Source organism: Cherax quadricarinatus, chromosome 18 (assembly GCF_038502225.1).
Source record: "Cherax quadricarinatus isolate ZL_2023a chromosome 18, ASM3850222v1, whole genome shotgun sequence".
NCBI classification, from domain to species: Eukaryota; Metazoa; Arthropoda; class Malacostraca; order Decapoda; family Parastacidae; genus Cherax; species Cherax quadricarinatus.
This window is the reverse complement of record NC_091309.1, coordinates 20,750,593-20,777,015: the sequence shown is the minus strand read 5'-3', so window position 1 is coordinate 20,777,015 and position 26,423 is coordinate 20,750,593. Positions and strand designations below refer to the sequence as shown.

At 39.1% G+C, this 26,423-nt stretch overlaps 1 protein-coding gene across 6 annotated transcripts in view; it reads right to left on the bottom strand.

Moving 5' to 3' along the window:
* Positions 1-1,569: 1,569 nt before the first annotated feature.
* Positions 1,570-26,423, bottom strand: part of LOC128689228 (uncharacterized) — a 101,726-nt gene continuing 76,872 nt past the window's right edge. For all 6 annotated transcript variants that reach the window (XM_070086324.1, XM_070086328.1, XM_070086323.1 and 3 more), the window contains 4 exons: positions 23,088-24,468; positions 22,440-22,530; positions 22,210-22,328; positions 1,570-6,088 (listed from right to left, as the gene is read on the bottom strand). In XM_070086324.1, the coding sequence (XP_069942425.1) occupies positions 1,892-6,088; positions 22,210-22,328; positions 22,440-22,530; positions 23,088-24,468 (5,788 nt within the window). In that variant the 3' untranslated portion in view covers positions 1,570-1,891. The remainder of the gene's footprint in view (positions 6,089-22,209; positions 22,329-22,439; positions 22,531-23,087; positions 24,469-26,423) is intronic.

Here is a 26,423-nt window from a genome sequence, read left to right as displayed (position 1 = left end):
CCATACCCTACCCTTCATGCTAGTAAACCAGCAATCCGGGATAGCAACCTCACATCTGCCTAGCTTCCTCATTGGACAAAAAGAGAGGGCGGCTGGATATCCGCCACAAAGCATACCTCCTTTGGCCACCACCCCCAGAATCCGAAAGGCGCCCTCCAGAGATACACCCGTCACCCGAAAGACACCCAAAGCCACCCCCTGGAGGACCGGAGAGGGAACAGGATATCCCCAGGCGATCCAGATTCCATGGCAAACTACACCACCGCCAAGAACCTCAATGGAATGGGACTGACCCTGGCACCCTTCCCCCTACCTAGGAACCAGTAGGCCTTTGGGAAGAGTCCCAAAGGCCAAAAAAGAGGAAGGGAATAAGGGGGGACAAGGGGGAGGAGGAGGAGGAAAGGAAAAAGGGAGCATGGGGAAGATGGGATAGGGAAGGGGTGATTGGGGGGTAATTAGGTTTGGTCTGAGGAAGGAGACCAACAGGTCTAATTCCTCAGACCAAGAGCCTCTTCACCACGCCAAGGAGCCCCCCTTGAAGAGGCATTCATGTAGAAATGGCGTAGAAGTGGTATAAATAATATCAGGGCACTTGTGAAAGAATATTACACTCACCAGCTGACGTGTATTGGACACGTTGTATGATTTGTTTACCTTTGAACTTGGGAAAAATTGAACATTTCTGCTACTTTGAGCTCAATTTCAAGGTACAATTCATTGTGAAACCAATCAAAATCATCTCAATTTCCATAATATGTCTTCCATTCTATAAAATGAGACCAGGAAAACTAGAATACAACCATAAATAGCATATGAAAATACACTGCAAAGTCGCTGTTTTAAACCAAAAACACAGTTGGAGTTCTTTTTTTCTCATTATGCACTGTGTGCTGCAGGATTTTTTTATACCGTGCACACTGACCACATAGACCAATTCTTTCATATGTAGGCCTACCAGATTTCTCTCGCTAGATTTGAAGGTGCTAGAATTTATGCGTACTAGTACGGCACCAACCCTGAAAGGGTTAAGATACCTGCCATCCATGTTCACCTATCAGTAAAACAGGTACCTGGGTGTTAGTTAACTGTTGTGGATCACATCAAGGGACAAAACTGACCTAATTTGCCCGAAATGCTCTGCATAACAAGGGACCCTCTATATAGAAGTATGTCATTGATGTCAGCTAGGCCTGTATACCTTGTATGTGTACTCGTATTATTATTATTACTGTCACACACAACTTAAACGTTCTTGAATCTAAGTGCAATATTTCTTTGTTTTACATATTACTTTCTTTGTATCTTCAATTTCCTACATTTACAACTGGTTTTAATCTTTTTACTCTATTTTGATCTTCCTCTTCATCAGTTTTCTTTCAGGTTCATTATCTCATCCATTACCATTTACTGCTGTGATTTTCTTAATATCTGCAACAAATTCTCAGTGCAGTCATTTATGAAAGCTCCTTTTGTTAAATCAAATGAGTGCGTGCTTGTATGAATACATACTGATGTATCACATACTTGACTTTTCTTTAGTTTAACATAATGAAAAACAAATAATACACATTTTACATTAAACACGATTTTAATATATACAACATTTCCTTTTAGACTGCACGTACAAAATTTGGGAGACAAAGTACAAATTAACTTTTCTATAACCAAAATAATATGGTTATTTGCAAATTAAATAAAAAAATCATCAAATATAATTAACTAATATGCAGTACTAATTTAACAAAGGGAACAATATGTTGGAGGGAAACATTAAAAGAATATTAAAGACAAAATTTTTAACTTATATTTAGAATGCCTGGAAATTCACCTTGTAAATTTATGACTATTTTCTCAATGCTCTTGAAATTTTTATAGTGTCATAATTTAAAATTCACTCTGGCTCATCCCCAGATGTCTCTTCTGAAGGCAAGGAGACAGGAGATACCTGTGCTTGTGCTAACATGGCAGCAGCAGCAGCAGCAGCAGCAGCTGCAGCTGCCGCTGCCGCCTTTTTACTACTGCGGGTAGACCGGGAAGGACTATTTACTTTCATTTCTTTGCAAGAAGCACGATTCTTGCCAGATGTTGGTTTAATTTTTTTAACAGTCATTATTTTTTCTTTACATATGTTTTCCTCCCTTTTCTTATTACATTTTTCTTTCTTAGAACGAGTTGTCTTTCTTGAGATAGAGTGCCTTTCTTCTTTATCCGCCAATTCTCTAGTTTTTGATGGTTCAGTTACCTCCTTACTGCTAGATGCAGTAAAACATTCCTTGCTTTTCACATTTTCTTCACATACCAACATTTCATATTCTGGGGTTATTTCACTGCAGCATTCGTCCTTCTCTTTAAGTACAGTAGATTTGGTAGCTCTAGCTGATCTGTGTAAACTCACTTTTTCTACATTGCATTCCTCCTCTTGAATCACTGCTCTCTCTGTACCTTTACGTGCTCTTCTTGAAGTAGGCTTTTTCACAATGAATGGGTGCTCATCTGTAGTTTTCTTCATTCTTGAGATTTTTCCAGTTTCAGAAAATTTCACTCTTTGTTCTTCAATAACTATTTCTTTATCAGAATCATCACCTATAGTATTTATTTCAATTATTTCTGATTGCTTTAGTTCTGAGTTTTCCTCTGAAGCAGGAATTTCAAATATTAAGGGAGAAGGAAATTCTTTTCTGTATTCCACTTTTTCTGCAGTAGCAGCTTCATCTGTAACTGACTGCTGTCCAATTTGTTTGTCCGGTTTGGTGTCACTGGATGCATCCTCATGCATTTCGTGTTCATCTACACGAGATTCTTCTAGATCACCTACTGTAGATACTTCAAGTTTTGTAGCAAAACCTTGAAGGAGCTGATTGTGCATGACTTCCTCCTTTCCACAAACTTCCAATTTTTCACTTTTCAAACTTTTTGATTTGTTTTTAGATTCAGCTTTAGCAATTTCTATTTGACTTTCACAGGGTACTGAATGGTCAGTTTCTGCTATTTCAATTGGCGACTTATTCACTAGTATGTCTAATTGAGGAGGACTTCCTTCAATAATTTTTTTTTGCTTAACCTTCGAATTACAGCTTTCTTCCATACACTGTGCGTCAGGAAATACAGCTTGCAAATATTTTTCATATTCTAATTCATTATACGAGTCTAATCTGTCATCAACTGAATATCCTTCAGTCTTTTTAATTATATTTTGTGACAAGATATCGGTAGTATGTAGTCTGGTATTTTCATCACTGATTTTAGAAGGCTTTGTTTGTACTAGGCTTTTAATATCTGTTTTCTGAGTATGAATTTTTCCCCTTGAATGTATAGATTCATTTGTGTCATCCTTTGTCTCAAAGTTCATTCCCACTTCTAAACTGTCATTAGGCTCCAACTCAGCAAATTCATTACTTGCACAAATTGAAGATAACTTTCCTGGAGAAAATTCAGGTATTTCTAAACTTTTGGCCTTATCACTACCTTTTGGTACATAGTTCAGGTTTTTACACTGTCCATCTGAGCTTACAGTGTCATCATTTACTGGGTAGATATTTGAATCAGAATCATACAGTGATATTTTAACATTAGAAGATATTTGCACTTTTGAATCAGGTCCCTTGTTTGTTTCAGAGAGTAACAAAGAATGCTCTCTGGCAGGAAAATTGGAAACAGTATCTAGAGAAGTGGATGAATTGCTGCACATCACTTTAGAAGCAATCTCTTCAGGGAGCACAAACTTTTCTTTTTCCAGTTTTAATTGAGACGGGAGTTCTAGAAATTTTTCTCCTTTTTCAAGAAAAGGGTTTTCTTTGCTATTATCAAACAGAGGAGAAGCCTTTCTAATATCTTTTGAAGAATCTTGGTCATTTGTTTTTGCTTTACTCTCTAGTTCTGAAATTAATGGACCATGTTTGGAATTAGTCACGTTTTTGCAAAGAGTGCTGTTTATACCTGCAGATTCAGAACCTGACTCTGTTCCAGGTGGTGGTGGTGTTATTTCTCTCTCTTCAGGCTGACCATCACTCTCACTGTCTTCACTTAATTCCATACTGGCTTCACCAAGTTCAGCAGGTACATCATCTAATTCGTTTATAATCATATTTTCTGTACCAGGAGGAGGAGGAGTTTTCTCTCTCTCTGCAAGATGCAATGAGCTCCAGTGTGTAAAATCAGTAGCAACTGTAACTGCTGTGGGTATGGGTGGCTGTAATGTTGGCCACTGTGGATGACCCATACTTAATGGTAATGTTGCACTAGTCATATCTGGATTTGAAAGTGAAATAGGGAACTCATCTAGACTATTACTATTGGAACTACATGTTCCTGAACTGTGTTTCTGAATAAAAGGTTGTGAAATAACTCCTTGGTTATCCAAATCACTTTGCAGTGAAATATTTTCTGCTACTCCTGATGGTGGAGGAAGGCAAGATATATCTTGAATGCAATGTTCATCTTCTGTTCCAGGTGGAAGAGGAATTTCAGGAGTTGGGTCCCTCCTAATAGGAAATGACATCCCAAAATCTTCTTGACTGTTGCTACCAACACTGCATGCCCCTGAGCTAAGTTCTTGAAACCCTGGTTCAAAGATTGGTATCATCATGGTTGGGGGAACAACTGCATCATTTTCACACCCTAAGAGGTAATCTGGGCCAACATTTTCTGTTCCTGGTGGAGGGGGAATGTCCCCACTTGCTTGAATGTGTGTTAAATTTTCAACTCCAGATGGAAACAGTATCTCTAATTTTTCTACATTTCCAGAGGCTGAATTTTGTTGACTTTCTTTACTACTGCTAACAGTGGTCCAAGCTCCTGAATTATGATCTAGTACACCTTGTTTAGAGGTTGTTATTATAGACTGGGATTTTTCTGCCACTGAAATAAATGATTTGCTTTCAGAAGGATCATCATCTGCTGCATGTGGCAAAGACAAGCTGAAACTTTCTTGACTTTGAGGCTCATGTTCTGTTCCAGGTGGTAAGAGAATATCGGATGGTGGGACAGTGTCAACAACTGGTTTTAAGCCTGGTAATGGGATGCTTAAAAGATCTAAAGCATGGAGTGTAGCAGCAGCAGCACATTCAGAATATTCCTCATTTCCTGTCTCCAGAGAACCATACATTTTGAAATCATCAGAGTCACTACTATCCTCATCGTCGACATTATAGAATTCAGTGATCTGCTCCTTAGGAGAGCTCTCCGGTTCAGTTGAGATATCCTTGATATCATGCGGCACTGACATACTAACTTCTGCTGTTAAGTCTTCATTGTCTGGAGCCACAGGTAATTTTTCTTGTGTTTCTTGTATCTTAATTTCTTTTTTCTGACAACCCAATATAGAATTTGTTTCTCCCATTTTCTCTACCTTAGTTTCAGCTTTAGTTTCCAAATTATACAAATGCCTTTTTAAGTTTGTTATAGTTTTAGCCTCTTCTGCCAACAAATCATGTACAGACATTTCTTGCTTAACACATGTTGCCTTCTGTTGCTCTTTGCTCTTTGATAATGGCCTTTTCTTCAGAAATGGCATTTTTCCAATCAGAGGGAGTTTTGGAGCTACAGACTTCTTTTCATCCTCTTTATCTCTAGAAGTGTCTCCTGAATTTGTAAGTAATTCGTGTTCAGCATTATCTCTTTTCTCCTTTTCACGATGAGAATGAGTACTTTCATTTTTCTGTGACTCTCCTCTCCTTGGTATGTCATCCTTCAATTTACTTTTTGGGGTAAAATCATCTGGCAAAGGAGGCCAATGATCATCCTTGTGTTTTTTCAAATTGTCACTATGCTTGTGATGATCAAATTTTGTGTCAATTGGACGTCCTGGTCCTCGTGAGGCAACTCTGATGCTGCCACAGTCGTTCTTATCATCATTAGCGTCTGTCACCGTTTTCTCTTCTCTACTTTCCTTACCAGACTTGTCTTTCTCTCTCTTTTCTTTTATCTGCTTCATTAATTTTTCTTCTAATACCAGAGAAGCATGCTTCTCTTTTAAATTCAGCTGCCCCTCAAGAAGCTTCCGTTCCTCTTCTATGCTGTATTTTGCATATGCTGCAGTTTTTGCCTTTAAGAAAGTTGATTCATACATAGGATTCTTTGCTCTATGTACCTGTGCAAAAAGACACAATGATTAATGATTGAAGTAATGCTTCTTTAGAGTAAATAGAGCACTTTCACATGCAATTTTTTGAACTCCATTTGTATATGATAGTAAGATGACAACTAACATAGCAATTAATGGCAGACTATCATAAAAGGTAATCAACCGATTTTGATAAATCTTGCAAATAATTTTTAATAAAAGATTTCCCACTAAGGCAGGGAGACCCAAAGTAGAAAGCACATCCATCATTTGTGCAAGACATCACCATCTAATGACAACCCACCAAACTACAACATCCCCACCCTCCTCTTGAAGGTGCAGGCATTGTACATTCCACCTCCATAACTCTTAGTCTAGCTAACTAGTTCCCTGAATCTCTGAATGTCTATTATTAAACCTTAAACCATCTAAGGCCCTGAAATTAAATTTCCTTTCTGTGTTGCAACTTAAAAAACAAAAATCTTCTGAAATTGTAGTGAAGTGTTCAATTTAACAGAATTTTTGGTAAATTGGACACAGCCTCCCCAATTTGTCCATTTTATCAGACTTTTACTGTACCGTATAATGTATTTGAATAACCTTAATCTTATAAACTAATCTGTATGCACAGCAGACCCTGGAATAAAATAAATTTAAACAACACGTTTTTGACAACAAAGCTGAGAAAATAAAGCATGGCATGTCGAAAACCTTGAAAAGCACTCCGTAAAACTTTTAAAAATTTTCTATTTAGAGATTTATATGGCTTTGAGAAAGCCAGCTGCTGACTCTGGCTCAATATGGTATATTGGGCTTCTGAACCTCAATGGACAATAAACCCATAGCTGTCAGTTGATAGACAACTCACAGCTGTCTACCACTCAGTAATCACAACCATCTCCAAAAAAGTCTACCAACAAGCAAGAAAAGAAGGTATTTAAGGTAGGATAAAATTCTTCTTTGTTACAATTATAAACAAGAAAATTGAATAATGAAATACAGTGGACCCCCGCCTTATGAACGCATCGCGTTACGTTAAATCCGCCACATGAAGCATTTGAACACAAAAATTTTGCCTCGCCTCATGATAAATAACTCGCCTTACGTGATTCGTCCGGGACACGTCCCACGTGTGGCCTCAGCCAGTTTTCACACGCCAGCCAGTGCGGTCGCATCCACACATACATTCGGTACATTTCACCTTATCCCAGTGATTTTTGTGGTTGTAACTGCAAAATAAGTCACCATGGGCCCCAAGAAAGCTTCTAGTGCCAACCCTGTGGTAAAAAGGGTGAGAATTAGTATGGAAATTAAGAAAGATTTTGAAGGGTTTGGGGCTAACCCTGAGAAGCCTATGCCAGTTGTGGAATCCATTGTGCCTACTTCAACAATTAAGGAAATGTGTGCAAAGTGGGTTGAAGTGCAAACCTTTATGGATGAAAATCACCCTAACACAGCTATTGCAAGCCATGCTGGTGACTATTACAATGACAATGTTGTGGCCCATTTTAGGCAAATCTTAAAGGAACGGGAGGTACAGACCTCTATGGACAGATTTGTTGTGCGACAGAGGTTCAGTGACTCTCAAGCTGGTCCTAGTGGCATTAAAAGAAGAAGGGAAGTAACCCCGGAAAAGGACTTGCTACCTCAAGTCCTAATGGAAGGGGATTCCCCTTCTAAACAATAACTTCCACACTCTCCCCTCCTCCCATCCCATCAATCATCACCAGATCTTCAATAAAGGTAAGTGTCATGTATTCTATTATTAGTAGAGTAGTAATTGTGCATGTCTTCTTCAGTTTGTGTGTATTAAAATTAATATTTTATGTGGTAAAAAAAAATTTTTTTTCATACTTTGGGGTGTCTTGCACGGATTAATTTGATTTCCATTATTTCTCATGGGGAAAATTAATTCGCCTTACAATAACTTCGGCTTACGATGAGCTCTCAGGAATGGATTAATATTGTAAGGCGGGGGTCCACTGTACAGGTCTCCCTCAACATTTGAGTTTTCCACTTTCGCGGGCTTCGAACATTCGTGAATTCCCAGCTGCCCAATCATATTTAAAATATGTCATTACATGTTAAGAATTGTGGCGGTGGTAGAGTTTGTTTGGAGATAGGACAAGATAGTCCTTTAATATGACACTAATATCAACTCTACGGCTTATTTATCTATCACAATTCATCAAATATGACAAACAATATTAATAACACAGAAACAAGACTTATGTTCTAGAATGAATAAAATATGTCATTAAGTATGTCACAAATGTTGTGTTGTTGTTGGGTGTATAAGGGCCACTGAGACATAAGCCGTACATAGTGGTGGTTGAGGCGGCAGCAGAGGTGGTAGAGACTAGAGATGGCGGTGTTGTCAGTCACCCTATATAATTCCAACAACATTGAAGGAGTTAGGTTCGTGCTGTCCTTTTTCTATCGATTAATTGTTTAACTTACTTGCTACACTGTTAATGCTACACTTTATCGCTAGCTGGCGCTATAGCCTTCATCAATTTGTGCTGCTATAGTATCATACATATTGTAGAATCACTGAAGGCACATTCTCCCCACTCTCTTCCTCCTCCACATTGGTACTCTGCTATGAGTTCTTTCTTGAATTCTAGTCTTTTTCACCTTCTTTACCAATGGGCTGGTACTACAATATTTTATGATGTTTTCATACGTTTTATGATTGTTCATGGTTCAATAGGTTAAGGAAGCAGTATTGTATTATATTTTCCTACAACATATTGGGACACTCAACTTTTGTGATTTTTCAACATTCGCGAGGCTCTTGATCCCCTAATCCTCGCGAATATTGAAGGAGACCTGAATATGAGTAGAATCAGCTAATAAAATACAACTCATGACTGTCTACTCAAATGATCTATCATTCCTCCAAACACTTCTACATCTACAAGCAAGAGAGGAAAAAAAAGAATTTAAGATATGGTAAAATTCTTTGTTACTGTTTTGCATAATTTATATTCATTAGATTGTCCAATAAATTTACAGTAGTCACTTGTGGTGTATTAGCCTTCTCTGGACAGAAGGCCATGCCCATTTTTTCTGGAAGAGACAGACAGGTATACTGTATCAAACACCAGCATCTAAACACCAGATTTATTCAGTAGCTATTTTTTAGTATATTTATTTAGTAACTATTTTTGTTTGGGATTTGGGTACATAATATACTTCTAGATCATTATTTTGGCCTAAATAAGAAATTAAAATAAATGATTTAAGTTATTTGGAGGTTATAGGCACATAACCCTATTGGTCCTACATGTTCTTAAATTTGCTTACCATGATCTTTATGCAACATGCCATTTTCAGGAATATAACTACCATATTATTCAAGGGTCTACTGTATCTAATAACACCGTCTACCAAACTGTAAGCACTCAGACTGACCTAGTTATTACCTTAATAATTTATAAAAAAAAATCATTAATTAATGGGAGTTAGCATATAACGAGTCCATCAATAAATTCTTTTTAAGCTGGGATTTGTCACTTTTGGTTTAGGAATGTTAACTTGAAAAACTGGGGGCAAGAGACTGGAAAACCACTTTCTATATACCACAATTTATATAGTACTTTAGACTATATCCACAAATTCTACTGATCTATGAATACACAGTAGGCTTCCATATAACAAGGTGGTTAACCCTTTCACTGTCCAGACCCCCAAACTGAAACTTGTCCACACTGTCCAAGAGTTTTCTTAGGAAATGGTAGAGAATCTTTTTCTGAAGGTAATAAAACAAAAAGTACAAAATTTGAAGTAAAATTGATGAAATTACGCTTTTGCAAATTTTGTGTCGGCGATATTTCCATATCAGTGATTTTGCCTACTTTGAGCCCTATTTTAGGCAAACTACACTGTTTCAGTTGACCAAATTCTTCGCTATTTTGCTAGCATGTTTTCCATTTTATCAACTGGGCACAAGAAATCGCCCAATGAACTATTTCAACTACGCAATAAAGTTATCAGAAATTGGTAATTTGGCCAATTTCACACAAATTTCAAAATATTCCAGTTTCAAAATAAGGTCTAGAATAAACAATGCAGGCATTCCTGGCACTAAAATAACATTTCCTCTATTCATTAGTTATGTTCCCAGGCTTTACACATGAATTCCATCTTGATTTTTTATTCAGCACATTCACGAATGCATATTAGACCCACCAGTTGGCCACGTATTGGATGAATGACGTGATTTGTTTACTCTCGAGTATCAGCAAAAATTGAACATTTGTTACTTTGAGCTCAATTTCAATCCAATTCCTGTCCTGAAATCAATCAAAATCATTTTATTTCTGCAATATATCTTCCATTCTATTAAGAGAGACCAAGAAACTGAGAATGTTACCATAAAAACCATACAAAAATATACTGCAAAGTTGCCATTTTAAACTAAAAACACAGTCGCAGTTTTTTCTCATTATGCACTGTGTGCTGCAGCATTTTTTTTTATATGATGTACACTTACCATATTGACCCATTCTCTCATATCTAGTCCCAAATTTACTATTTACAGTTTATGAGTGAATTGAGCTCATGCTGTAGTACTATGGCATGGCCAGTGACCACAAAACCATAGTACTACGGCACAGCCAGTCAAGTTGTTAAGTTCCTGAAAAATACTTTCATGTGTCATATGAGTTATTTGCAGTGAAAAACTGGCATAAAAAATGGTGTTCGATTCCCGAGACCTAAAAAAAAAAAAAAAAAATTATCCGTATCTCTTCATATTAAATTATGGTTGGTTGCTTGTAGGTCCTGCCATATTTGGAGAGGGTTGGTGTGGCCTTACCATAAAACAGTCCCTTCCCCGGGGCTATTTTTATGGGGTTTTACTAGGTCTGTTACTATTATTGAGACACCCTAAACCATTACCAATTATTCCTTTTTTTTTTTTTTTTTTTTTAACAAGTCGGCCGTCTCCCACCGAGGCAGGGTGACCCAAAAAGAAAGAAAATCCCCAAAAAGACAATACAATGTTACCTTGGGATACGAACAACTCAAAGCTCGAACAATTATGTAATTTTTTTTTTTTCAACAAGTCGGCCGTCTCCCACCGAGGCAGGGTGACCCAAAAAAGAAAGAAAATCCCCAAAAAGAAAATACTTTCATCATCATTCAACACTTTCACCACACTCGCACATTATCACTGTTTTTGCAGAGGTGCTCAGAATACAACAGTTTAGAAGCATACACATATAAAGATACACAACATATACCTCCAAACTGCCAATATCCCAAACCCCTCCTTTAAAGTGCAGGCATTGTACTTCCCATTTCCAGGACTCAAGTCCGACTATATGAAAATAACCGGTTTCCCTGAATCCCTTTACTAAATATTACCCTGCTCACACTCCAACAGATCGTCAGGTCCCAAGTACCATTCGTCTCCATTCACTCCTATCTAACACGCTCACGCACGCTTGCTGGAAGTCCAAGCCCCTTGCCCACAAAGCCTCCTTTACCCCCTCTCTCCAACCCTTTCGAGGACGACCCCTACCCCGCCTTCCTTCCCCTATAGATTTATATGCTTTCCATGTCATTCTACTTTGATCCATTCTCTCTAAATGACCAAACCACCTCAACAACCCCTCTTCTTCCCTCTGACTAATACTTTTATTAACTCCACACCTTTTCCTAATTTCCACACTCCGAATTTTCTGCATAATATTTACACCACACATTGCTCTTAATTGTAATTGCTTTTGTAAGTGTATTTTTGGGGGTCTGAAATGGATTAATCTACTTTACATTATTCCTTATTGGAACAAATTCGTTTGGTATTGGCACTCAAGCAGCCTTCTGGAACGAAATAAGTTCGTATCCCGAGGTACAACTGTACTTTCATTATCATTCAACACTTTCACCTCACTCACACATAATCAATGTTTTTGCAGAGGCACCCAGATACAACATACAGTGGACCCCCGGTTTACGATATTATTTCATTCCAGAAGTATGTTCAGGTGCCAGTACTGACCGAATTTGTTCCCATAAGGAATATTGTGAATTAGATTAGTCCATTTCAGACCCCCAAACATACACATACAAACGCACTTACATAAAGACACTTACATAATTGGTCGCATTGGGAGCTGATCGTAAACCGGGGCACCACTGTATATATAACATATCCCTCCAAACTGCCAATATCCCAAACCCCTCCTTTAAAGTGCAGGCATTATACTTCCCATTTCCAGTACTCAAGTCTGGCTATATAAAAATAACCAGTTTCCCTGAATTCCTTCACTAAATATTACCCTGCTCACACTCCAACAGCTCGTCAGATCCCAAAAACCATTCATCTCCATTCACTCGTATCTAACACGCTCATGCACACTTGCTGGAAGTCCAAGCCCCCTCGCCCACAAAACCTCCCTTACCCCCTCCCTCCAACCTATTCAAGGACGAACCCTACCCTGCCTTCCTTCCCCTACAGATTTATATACATGTACTCTCCATGTCATTCTACTTTGATCCATTCTCTCTAAATGACCAAACCACCTCAACAACCTCTCTTCAACCTTCTGACTAATACTTTTATTAACTCCACACCTTCTAATTTCCACACTCCGAAGTTTCTGCATAATATTTACACCACACATTGAAAAATATGATAATGGCATACGCATTGCTGAACTCGGCAGAATGTACGGGAAGTAGCCATCAACAATCAGCTCCACTGTGGCAAAAAGAAATCATGGAAGCTGATGTTGCAAAAGGGGTGAATGCAATAACCAAACAGAGATCCCAAACAAGTGAAGAAATGGAGAAAGTGTTGTTGGTGTGGATCAGAGAGAAAGAGTTAGCAGGAGATAGTGTTGTGCAGTCAGTTATTTGTGAAAAGGCAAGACAGTTACATGACGACCTCTTAAAGAAACTGCCAGAAACAAGTGCTGATGTAGGTGAATTTAAGGCCAGCAAAGGCTGGTTTGAAAAATTTAAGAAGCGAAGTGGCATACACAGTGCTGTAAGGCACGGCAAGGGTGCCAGTTCAGACAAACAAGCGGCTGAAAAATTTTTGTGGGGATTCAAATGTTATGTAGAGGCTGAAAGATTCCAACCCCAACAAGTGTTCAATTGTGATGAAACAGGCCTGTTTTGGAAGAAAATGCCAAAGAGGACCTACATTACGCAGGAGGAAAAGGCACTCCCAGGACACAAGCCTTGTTGTGTGGTAATGCTAGTGGGGATTTCAAAGTGAAGCCTTTACTGGTGTATCACTCTGACAATCCCAGAGTGTTCAAGAAAAACAGTGTTCTCAAGAGTAAATTGTGTGTGATGTGGAAGCCAAACAGTAGGGCATGGGTCACAAGGGAAATTTTCCTGGAATGGTTTAATGAAGTGTTTGGCCCCAGTGTGAAAAAATACCTCCTGGATAATAAATTGCCGCTCCAGTGCCTCCTGTTAATGGACAATGCTCCTGCTCATCCTCCAGACTTGGAAGACCAATTGTCTAAGGAATTCAGTTTTGTAACAGTGAAATTCTTGCCTCCTAACACTACTCCTTTCTTCCAGCCCATGGACCAGCAGATCATTGCAAACTTCAAAAAACTGTACACCAAAGCAATGTTTCAAAAGTGCTTTGACATAACCTCAGACTCTGAGTTGACCCTAAGAGAGTTCTGAATCACTTCAACATCTTCCACTGCATAGACCTTATAGATAAGGCTTGGCAGGGAGTGGCAGGGAGTGACCTCCAGGACGATGAACTCTGCTTTGAGAAAACTGTGGCCAGATTGTGTCCAAAGTAAGGATTTTGAAGGGTTTGAGGCTGACCCTGTCGACCCTATACCTGTTGTGCAATTAACTGTGGCATTGGGAAATTCCATGGGGTTGGATGTGAGTTTGGAGGATGTGGAAGAGTTGGTGGAGGACCACAATGAAGAGCTAACCACTGATGAGCTGCAAGAGCTTCATCTGCAACAGCAACAGACCACAGCTGAAGAAACTGCTTCAGAGGAGGAGGGAGAGAGATGGAAGAAGTACGGTACCTTCTTCAAAGATTAAGGAGATTTGTGCAATGTGGACTAAAGTGCATTCATTTGTGGAGGAACATCACCCTGAGAAAACTGTTGCAATCCGTGCTGGTGACTTTTACAATGACAATGCCATGTCCCATTCTAGGCAAATCTTAGAGATGCCAGAAACAGACCTATCTGGATAGATATTTTGTGTGAGAGGGGTCCAGTGACTCAATCTGGTACTAGTGACAGTAGAAAACAAAGGAGGGAAGTGACCCCCAGATAAGGACTTGGTACCTAGAGTCCTTATAAAGGGGGATTCCCCTTCCTAACAATAACCTATCTTCCTTCTCCCCTCCTCCCTGCCGTCCTTCCAGCAACTACAGCCTTCAATAAAGGTGTCATGTTTAATGTTCATTCTTTTATGCATGTAACTATCTCTAACCCTTTCAGGGTCCGTGCCATATTTCTACGGCTTTGAGTTGAGGATCCAAGCCGTAGATCTACTGTAGACAGCCTGTACTGTCTGCACAGACAGCCCATGCTGTCTGCCAGCTTAGTTCATATTTTGCGCCACTCAGATGCTGCCCTCTGTAGACAGGCCTCTCAGTAGGCACGCCAGCCTGTCTGCCCTTGCCTCGCTCACTCACACAGCGGCCTAGCAGCAAGACACAAGGCCTCCCAGCTCTCTCTCGTGGGATGGCCCTGCCCGGGCCATGGGCACAAACACACAAGCCTGTGTACCCACCACGACTTAACAATAAAGTAAGAAGCCTCCGAAGAAGACGTCTATCATTAACCACCCGCTTGCTTGCAGCATCACCAATAAACCTATTAAACATTGGTAGCAACGGTGGTCACAGCAGTTGTTTGCCCGGAGAGAGGAAGGAGAGGTATGAAGTCATCTTCACTTCATCACCCTACACAAGAAGCATCCGTCTCTAAACAAGTTATCCTGATGTCGTGTCTGCATGTTTGAGCATCCAGACATAGGTACAAGCAGGATCCAGCCAAAATTTACCGAAATTCTCCGAGAATTGGAAGTGACCCCACGCTACAGCGTCCCACGCTACAGTGTCCCACGCTGTTTCTCAAGTCACGTGTTCAGCGTCACTTGTATGTTGCTGCTGTTGTTGTTCAGCTCAGCACAGCTGTTTCAGCAAGACAGAGGTGAGTTTTGTGGTGATTTCTGCGTCCAGTGTGAGCTTCTCCACGTGTTTGTGGGTGGGGGAGGAGAAGAGGAAGTGGCTGTTCCTCACCTTGCCCATGCTCGCCCTACTCACGCTCACCCGTCTACCATACACTCACCACTGCCCACTCCCTCTGCTGTATTTTCTGCTGTTTTCCGTGTGAATTCATTGCCAGAACTGTGTATCCGAGTGCCCGAGGCCACTCGAAGCTACGTGGATCAGCATGCCACGTAGATCATGACGCCACGTGGATCCCGATGCCACGTTGGGTGTGGGCGATGTCACATGGATCTACCAACCACATGAGTTACCGAGCCAGATGTCTCAGGCCTCATGCTGTGGTCTGCTGCCCGCATCACATTGACGTCACCGACGATGCTGCCCGACTTCATGACGTCACGATGTCTGCTGACGTCACCTCACGATGTCTGCCTGATGTCACCTCGAGATGTCTGCTGACATCATAGTGCTGCTGACGTCACTTCGCGTCATCACGCCTGACATCACATGATGTCACCATCGAGTGTTCAGTAATTATTAAAATATTGTCGAGAAGACTAAGAGAAGATATATGTCGTGTGTTAATTCTTCTCAGTCAGTGTTCTCACATTTTAGTATACGTCTTAGTGTCAGTTTTGTGCACAGAAAAGCATCATTTGCTAGTTTAAGCCATGTTGTACCACATGTACAGCGGGTGTGTTTAAAGTTTCCGTGTGTCCAGTGAGGTCTGAGCCAGACCTGAGTAGCACCACTGTGTTAAGTCACCAGTGTGACCAGTGTGTTTGACAGCTATCAGACAGCCCTGAGCCCGAGCCCCCTTGTACAGAAAGCTTTTATGCTCGTCGCTCGTGATGTTCTGCAGAATCGTACCTGCTACGATTCCCATCAAGATTTGTTTCACTTCACCTCCAGACCGTCAGAGTGCAGTTATATGTAGAGAAACAAGTCTGGGGACGCTTAGACTAACCTCTGCTATAACTCCAACTGCTGAGAGAATGATACTCGCCAAGCCGCAGTTAGCCACTGTCGGCAGGCGCTGTGTCAGCCTCGTGTCACAAGCTTCAGTGAGCAGCCTGCACAAAGATGTCACTTTGACTGCTAGCTCTCTCACTGCAGTCTGGTGTATGATGTTATGACTCCCAGACGTTTCGCCCAGTCGTCTCTGCCACGACTCGCTCCACGCTCGCCGGCAGTGACAGCCCAGCGACAGTACCAGTCAAGAAGTGTCCTCCTGAGTCGCTTGCCAGAAGTCCTGCCCAGTTGTCGAGTTTTGTCGACGCCTCACTCGAGGGAACCAGCATGTCGTGCCCCAGGTTGAGTGAAAACCTGCAGCGACTCCTACGATGACTGCTTCACCGCTCCAGAGGACACCGTACCCTGTTACGTCACAGCTCAGCCGCAGCGATGTCTCCTGTGTTGCAGTATCTGTCCAGACGCAGGAAGGCGTGCAGTGATGCACTTCGATGCTCACTGCCTTTGACCACGATGTTTAGCACACCCCACATGTTTTTTTCTTCCCTCCCTGTATGAAGTTTTTTTTTCCATGTTCATATGTATATATATGTTTTTATTTTGTGTTCTGTGCCCTGTTCCTACGAGAGAGAGACCGAGTTCCTTTTACCACCAGTATTGTCGCGTCGGGACGACGTGCGGTAGGTGGCCAAGCGTATGTAGACAGCCTGTACTGTCTGCACAGACAGCCTGTACTGTCTGCACAGACAGCCCATGCTGTCTGCCAGCTTAGTTCATATTTCGCGCCACTCAGATGCTGCCCTCTGTAGACAGGCCTCTCAGTAGGCACGCCAGCCTGTCTGCCCTTGCCTCGCTCACTCACACAGAGGCCTAGCAGCAAGACACAAGGCCTCCCAGCTCTCTCTCGTGGGATGGCCCTGCCCGGGCCATGGACACAAACACACAAGCCTGTGTACCGACCACGACTTAACAATAAAGTAAGAAGCCTCCGAAGAAGATGTCTATCATTAACCACCCACTCGCTTGCAGCATCACCAATAAACCTATTAAACACTACGCCATGAGCTCAACTCACTCTGATAAGCTGTGAGCGGTGAATTTGGGCCTAGATATGAGAGAATATATCTATGTGGTATGTGTGCACCACATAAAACAAATCCTGCAGCACACAGTGCATAATGAGAGGAAAAAAAACTAAGACCATAATTTTCGATTAAAACAGCGACTTTGCAGTGCTTTTTCATATGTTTTTTATAGTTGTATTTGCAATTTCTTGGTCTCATTTGATAGAATGGAAGATATATTATAGAAATAGATGATTTTGATTGGTTTTTAGTACTGGAAATGGCTTAAAACTGAGCTCAAATTAGTGGAAATGTTAAATTTTTGCCGATGTTCAAGAGTAAACAAATGGCCTCACACATCTAATACACACCAGCTGGTGGGTCTAATATACATTCACAAATGTGATGATATTATTTATACAATTATTACAATGCTGCATAACAATAAATCTTCTATTTTTTTGGTTTGAATAAAAATTCATTATGTGAATAAAAAATAAAAATGGAATTCATTTCTAAAGCCTGAAAATGTAACTAATGAACAGAGGAAATGTTAGTTTAGTGCCAGGAATGCCTGCATTGTTTATTCTGGACCCTATTTTGAAATTGGAATATTTTGAACTTTACGTTAAATTGGCCAAATTACCAATTTCTGATCACTTTATTTTGTAGTTGAAACAGTTGACTTGGCGATTTCTTGTGCTCAATCGATAGAATAGAAGTAATACTAGTGAAATAGCTAAAAGTTTGGTCGACTGGAATAATGTAATTGCCCTAAAATGGAAGTCAAAGAAAAAATTGCCAATGCGTAAATATCACTGACATCAAAATTCACGAGAGCATAATTTCATCTATTTTCCATCAAATTTCGTATTTGCTTTATTATTTTCAGAAAAAGATTCTCTACCATTTGATATGAAAAATGACAAAATTATTTTTTGAAAATTCTTGAACCCTGGTGCACACTGAAATTTGGCCTCTGGACCCTGAAAGGGGTAAAAAAAATTTTGTTTGATACTTCTGGGTGTCTGGAACGGATTAATTACACTTACACTATTTCTTATGGGGAAAATGGTTTCAGTTTTCGCCGAATTCAGTTTTGGCTGATGGCTCTGGAACGGATTAAATACAAAAACCGAGGGTCCACTGTACTTTCATACATTCCCTTCTTTGCTTCTATAGATAACGTTTTTTGTCTCCACATACACTTCAATGCACCACTCAACTTTGATGGTTTTCTTCCTTTTTCTTTTTAGTAGGCTATACAGGAAAAGGGGTTACTAGCCCATTGTTCCTGGAATTTCAGTTGACTTTTATGACATGCATGGCTTATGGAGGAAAGATTCTTATTCCACTTCCCCATGGATATAAAAGGGAAAGCAATAAAAACAAAAACTATTAAGATAAAATCAAAGAAAACTCGGATGAGTGTGTATACATAAACGTGTACATGTATGTTTAGTGTAACCTAAGTGTAAGTAGAAGTAGCAAGACATACCTGAAATCTTGCATGTTTATGAGACAGAAAAAAGACACAAGCAATCCTACCATCATGTAAAACAATTACAGGCTTTCGTTTTACACTCATTTAGCAGGACGGTAGTACCTCCTTGTGTGGTTGCTGTCTACCAACCTACTACTACTGGCTATATTTTATTAATCTAATAGAGTAAAAACTTATATATTTTGTGGTGATGGAGTTAAAACAGAGGGCAAGTGTAATAAAAGAAAGGCCTGGGGACACGATTATCACTTTCAGTGTCCAGATCCCTGATCTAAAAATTATTCACAGTGTCCAAGAATTGTCCAATTTTTTTTGTTATTTTTTCTCATGATATGGTAGAGAATATTTTTCTGAAAAAATAAAAAAAAAGTATGAAATTTGGCTTTTGAAAATTTTGCTGTGTCAGCGATATTTATGCATCGGCAATTTTGCCCAATTTGAGTCTGATTTTAGGCCCATTACACTGTTCCACTTACCAAATTTGTAGGTATTTTATTAACATGTCTTTCATTTTACCGACTGAACACAACTATTTCAACTGCCCAATAACATGATCAGAAAATGGTAATTTGACCAATTTCACAAATTTCAAAGTAGGGTCCAGAATAAACAATGCAGGCATTCCTAGCACTAAAATAACATTTCCTCTGTTCATCAGCTATGATCCCAGGCTTTACACATGAATTCCATTTTGAATATTTATTTACACAAAAGAATTTTTATTCTCACAAAAAACAGAAGATTTACTGTTATGCATTATTGTAATACTAATATGAACATCAGTGCAATCATGAAGCACATTTGACTGACCAGTTGGAAGCATGTTAGACGAATGACGTGATTTGTTTACTCTGGAATATTGGCAAAAATGAAGTATTTCCGCTACTTTGAGTTCAATTTCAAGCTACTTTCAATCCTGAATTACAGTGGACCCCCAGTTAACGATATTTTTTCACTCCAGAAGTATGTTCAGGTGCCAGTACTGACCGAATTTGTTCCCATAAGGAATATTGTGAAGTAGATTAGTCCATTTCAGACCCCCAAACATACACGTACAAACGCACTTACATAATTGGTTGCATTCGGAGGTAATCGTTATGCGGGGGTCCACTGTATTATTATAATCAAAATCATATCTATTTCTGTAATATATCTTTCATTCTATCAAATGATGCAAAGAAAGAGATAATAAAACCATAAAAATCATCCAAAAATACACCGCAAAGTTGAAATTTTAAACAAAAACATGGTTGCAGTTTTTTCCCCATGCAACTATGAAATAATTACTATCCTACTGTACAACTATGATATACTCCTTAGTGTTAAGTAGTCTGTAAGCCAATAATGTTAAGTTGGCCCATAATGCCTAGGCATAATAGAGGCTCTCTTTGCAGTGCAACCCATTATTGTAAATACAAAATCTCAATGTACTGTTTGCAAAGACAAAATAAATAAATACATAAATAAATAAATAAATAAATTTACCGCAGTGACCCATTTTCTCATATCTAGGCCCAAATTTACCACTCACTGCATATCTGAGTGAGCTGAGCTTATGGCATAATACTACAGCACAGACAGAAACTGCAAACCCATAGAACTATAGCATGGAGAGTAAATGGGTTAATGAAAAAAGGGCAGGTTGCTTTAGTTATTGGAATGCAAACAGTGTTTATTTTGAATTCTGATTCTAAATTGGAATTTGTTGAATTGTGTAAAATTGGCCAAATTACTTACTTCATTGCACTTTATAGGATAGTTCTGATAGTAGAATGGGGGTTTTCTTGGCTCAAGTGATATAATGGAAGGTCTTTCTCTTTCTTTCAACGTACCAGCCGTATCCCACTGAGGTGGGGTGGCCCAAAATGAAAAACGAAATTTAGTATATACATATACAGGAGAAGGGGTTACTAGCCCCTTCCTCCTGGCATTTTAGTCGCCTCTTACGACACGCATGGATAATGGAAGGTATACCAGCTAAATAACTAATGACTTGGTTGAACTAAGCAAACAAAATTTGCTTGAAATAAGACTTAAAAGTGGGAAAAAATCAGCACTGCATAAATTGCTCCCGGATCACCAACTTTGCATCTGTGTGTTTTCATAAGCTTTTCCATCAAATTTTGCATTTTTTACTGTCATTACCTTCAGAAATAGATTCTCCATTTCAGAAGAAAAAATTCATTTTTCTTTTTGAAAAGTCTTGAGTGTCAGCATTAATCAACTAAACTGCAAATTTTGTTCCCCAGCAAGGCATTATTTTCAGCTTTCCAAAAATCTAGCCTTACTAGCTGGCTTTCCAGAGCTTCCGTGTCAGTATTATTTGACTTGCACTCCATCTCAGGCTACTCACTTTCACTCTTTTCGGGCTTATGCACATAACTCTATTTTGCCCCGACTTTTTCTGTGACCAAACTACCTCAACAACCCTTCCTCTACTCTTTGAATTATATCTTTCGCACATCCTCACATCTCTGAATTTCTTCAATTCCTTTTTGTCTGTATAATCCTCACAAAAATAATATCAGATGATCCATTTCAACAGTTGTCCACCTCCCTCCCTGTTGCAATTATCACCCCCTATACTCCAACTTTTTTTTTTTTTTTTGTTTGTTTGTTTGTTTCTGCATCAAGTGACAAACTAAGTTCCACAACCTGTCTCTTAGGAAATCAAAGATTCTAAAACAATTTAATACACTATAAAATAATGTTTCTCATATTTAAGACAGCCACTGTGACAAATATCTCGCAGACCAATAATAAACGAAAATACATTTTTTAACAATGATTCTTTGAAGAGTTGCAAGGATTTGTCAGGGCTTTCACAGTTGTCAGAGAACTTGACACTAATATTTAGACTTGGTTATCATATTAGATATATGATGATGATAATTATCATGTCTAAATGAAGAATAAACATACAATATTTAATTGGTAAAAAAGTAAAACCTAAATGTGTTGAAACTTTTAGAAAAAAACTGACTATGCAATCAATTATTTTGTAGACTAGGGCACTATTCTCAAACTATTACTATGTTCATGAGTTCATGAGTTTTACATTTTCACTTGTTATCTTCTGTACTGCATTTTGTTTTCTCTCTGTGGTGGCTTCTTGAAGAAATGAAGATTTAGCTGTTTATAATCCATTTTCATTTGCCATGAAAATTAAGCACCTCAGAATTCAATTCACAGACATTCCAGTCATATTTATATAACTTAATACTGTACTGTAGAACTTTGTTCAATTTGTACAGAATACCTGGAAATTTACCAAAGAATTGTTAAGACCTTAAAAATATATGCCTGGCAAATCAAAAAGAAATATTCAATTGGTCATATAGTATTTTTACGTGTTCTAGACAGCTATGCCAGAAATTAGGGCATGCAAGCAACAATAAAAATTGAAACTTTCAAAAAAACTTACTTTGTAGTTGGAAACATGGATCTTGCACTCAGGGTGTCTCACTGCTTCACCTTTGTTTCTCATAAAAATGTCACACAAGGAGCAATAGTATGCTGGTAACGAATGAAGAAACTCCATGCCTGAAATATAGCATGATAAATCAAGTAATAAAATACTTTAATTTAAATATGTGTCAAGAAATAAAAATCAGAAACTGGACTAGGATGAAGGAACACACCAGGTACACTTACCCTGCAAAGGTACAGTCAGAACTTGGGCATTGGGAGGTTTAGGTTCTTTTTCTTCTTTGGGAGCTTTGGCCAACCATGACTTGCGGTCATTCTGGAAAAAAAAAAAAAGTATATTTAGTTATAGTAAAGCAACCTAAAAACTTAACTCTGAAGGAGGGGTGTAAATGTTGCAGTTTAAAAACTGTAGTGTAAAGCACCCTTCTGGCAAGACAGTGATGGAGTGAATGATGGTGAAAGTTTTTCTTTTTCGGGCCACCCTGCCTTGGTGGGAATCAGCCAGTGTGATAATAAAAAATAAATAAATAAATCAGCAAATGGTCAGGAATACCTGCTATGCACTATAAATGAATATGTATTAGTTTTAAAATGACCTATACTAAATAACTAGGGGTCATTTTTCTATAGTAAAAATAAGTAATCCCTAAAAGAAGTTTATAAATTTACAGTGCCAGGACCAAAATGTCAGTCTGTGCTTTATGTAATAAAACTTTTCACTCACCCTGACATGGTATACCCATATTGATTAAACATTAATTTTTTTTTTTTAACAAGTTGGCAAGTTACATATATGAAAGCTCAAAGACCAAGAACAATCAGGTGAGATTCTGGCAGAAAATTAAATAACAAGTGCATATATGAATTACTGACCTTAACTCTTGCCAAGTGAGTTGGTGCCATTAAATGGCTAACATATTCTGGAACAGTTTCACAAAATATGCTGCACAGTTTACACCAGTGCATGCCTTGGTCCATGTACCGAAGATAAGTCCTTTGCGTGGCAAGTGGGGCATACTGCAATGCTTCATCCATCTCTTCTTTAACAGAATCTTGTCTGCCTTTTCCTTGAAGACTTGCCTGTTTTTTATCTGTCTCAATATTTGCTTGGTGTTTTTTCACAATAGTCTGACTTCTCTCAGCTTCTGGAGTTGACAAGTGTCTTTTGCTTTCCCTTGATAAACTTGGAATTGGTGATTTTGATTTATTTTGTTTAGGTAATTTTGGAGCAGGTGACCTTGAATATTTGCGACTATGTTCTATTGACCTCTCTGGAGAATATGTTATACTATGCTTTTCTCTTTCTGGTGAATGCCCTAGCTTCCTTTTTCTTTCCCTTGAATGATAAGGACTTTCAGATCTCTCTCTTGATACTGAATTATGCTTCTGCTTAATATCTACTCGTTCAGCTTCAATTTCTTGGTTGACTTTATGAACCATATCTTTTATTTTATAAATCTGCTTTCCAATTTCAGTCATAAGAAAGGAGTTCTCTTCCAAAAGATTTGAAAGACTTTCTCGGCTTCCTTTATGATTTTTAATGATGTCATCACGTTGCTCACTCATCATATCCTTTTGTTCCAACAGCATTTTCACTCTTTTGATGAGAGATTCTCTCTTTGAAAGGAGCATCTCTACATCATTCTTTTCTTTTATAATTTCTGGTGATTTTTTTTCAGCCTTCCTTTTGTCGTGATCACTCATATCTGACCGAGATTCAGATTCTGAAGAGTTTCTCTTACGTTTGTTCTTCCTTTCTTTGTGTCTTTTATGTTTGGATCTTTTTGGACTTTCTGATGACTTTTTAACTTTATGTTCAACCATTGCTTTTTGAGAGGGTCTTCCTCCTCCTCCTGACCCCCCTGCTCCTCTACTTCCTTCAGGAGAGGAAAATGATGATTTAGTCTTTGTATACTCTCTTATATGATCAGCCGACTGGGTCAAAGGTGTGCTTAGAGTAGATACTCCATAAGTACTTGAGGCTGAAGAAGTGCTAACACCTGACATAATTACATGACTCTTTGTCTGTGGTACTGTTGCAGAGGCACTTACAGATACAGATTGTCCACTTGGGAAAAGCATAGTCTTTGACTGAGATGCTTTTTCTACATTTTCTTCTTGCTTTCTGTCTTTTAGGTGAGCATTTTCATAGGCTAGCACAGGCTCTGATTCAGAAAGAGGCATAATTTTGGCTGGTCTTTTTGCTTCTCGTCCTGATACTGCATCATCTTGAAGGCCTTCAATTTTGTCTTTTCTGTGGAAATATTAAAAAAATAATTGTCTCAGAGCATTATATCATTATATTTAGAATTTTTTTATGCTTTTCTTTTATTTTTGAAATCACACATCCTGTAACATAGTACTGTATGTATTTGGAAAACAAGAGCATTTATAAAGATTTTTTCCTGGTTACTAATAGACATATACAGCCAGATACACTTTGGGTAATATGTATTAGGTTGGCAGACAGCAACCACCCAGGGGGGGTACTACTGTCCTGCCAAGTGAGTGTGAAATGAAAGCCTGTAATTGTTTTACATGGTAGGATTGCTGGTGTCTTTTTTCTGTCTCATAAACATGCAAGATTTCAGGTACTTCTTGCTACTACTACTTACACTTAGGTCACACTACACATACATGTACAAGCATATATGCACACACCCCTCTGGGTTTTCTTATATTTTCTTTCTAGTTCTTGCTCCTGTTGATTTCCTCTTATCTCCATGGGGAAGTGAACAGAATTCTTTCTCCGTAAGCCATGCGTGTTGTAAGAGGCGACTGAAATGTCGGGAGCAAGGGGCTAGTAACCCCATCTCCTGTATATATTACTAAATGTAAAAGGAGAAACATTCGTTTTTCATTTTGGGCCACCCCGCCTCAGTGGGATATGGCCGGTGTGTTGAAAGAAAGATACATTGGGTACTTGTCTGTACAATTCTTAAGCTTCACTCTGAATATGTAAGTGTTATTAAACTGCAGTTTCAAATATGGTATCCAAGAGTAAGACTTAATGTCTGTACAGTGCCTCAAACATTATTTCTTGGATGTGAAAAAAATTATCAAAGTTATTTCTTTTTTAATTTCAAAACCTAGGAAAATGTCAGCAAGATTTATTGGCAGCTCTTCCTTATAACTTTTGGGTAACCAATAACCCATTCACTTGAGATGCCCAAGTATCCTCGTTTTTCCCACCATATTCACTCTACACAGAATATTATAGCCTCATATAATAGGTCTTTTGCATTTATGGGGGGGGGGGTTACCAGATTCCTATTATTATTATAATAAAAAAGAAGTGCTAAACCACAAGGGCTATACAGCGCTGCAGGGGAGGGAAGGAAGCGAGGGTATCGGGCGGCAGAAGGGGGGAGGGATGATTAGTAGGTTACAGAAAACAGTGGGGCAGGGAATAGTGTGGGGATAGAGGGTAGCAAGAGATTGAGGTAGAAAGGGCTGAAGGCATCATCATCAAAGTTTGTGGAGTAAGTCAGTTGTTGTCAAAAAGTCAATGAGAGAGTCCGGATGAAAGGTGGGTCCATCAGCAAGAAGGGAAGGTAAAGAGAGAGCAGCAGAGCGAAGACGATGTTGGAGGTAAATTCTGTGTGCTCGTTGATAAAGTGGGCAGTCTAACAGAATGTGGCTGACCAATACTGGAACCTGACAATTCTCACAGAGAGGAGCAGGGCACATCTCCATGAGATGCCCATGAATAAGACGAGTGTGGCCAATGCGAAGGCGGGAGAGAGTAGTCTCCCAACCTTGACACTGATGACAAGAAGACGGCCAGTAACCTATACTCGGTTTAATAGAATAAAATTTGTTATTGAGCAGAGCAGACCAACATTGCTGCCAAAGGGTGTGAAGGTGGGTAGCTATAACAGCAAAATAGTCCGTGAATGGAACACCTCTACATGAAACTGGAAGGTCATGTACTGCTGACTGCGCAGCTGTGTCTTCCTGTTCATTGCCCTGTACGTCAACATGACCAGGGACCCAACAAAAAACAATATCTTCATGTTTGGTAGAGATACGGCGTAACCAAAGTTGGATACGGAGAACTACGGGGTTAGGTGTATCAAATTTTTGTATAGCCTGTAAAGCACTAAGGGAGTCTGAAACAACCACAAATGATGACATAGGCAAAGATGCAATACGGATAAGTGCTGCAAGAATGGCATACAATTCAGCAGTAAAAATGCTAGCCGAAGA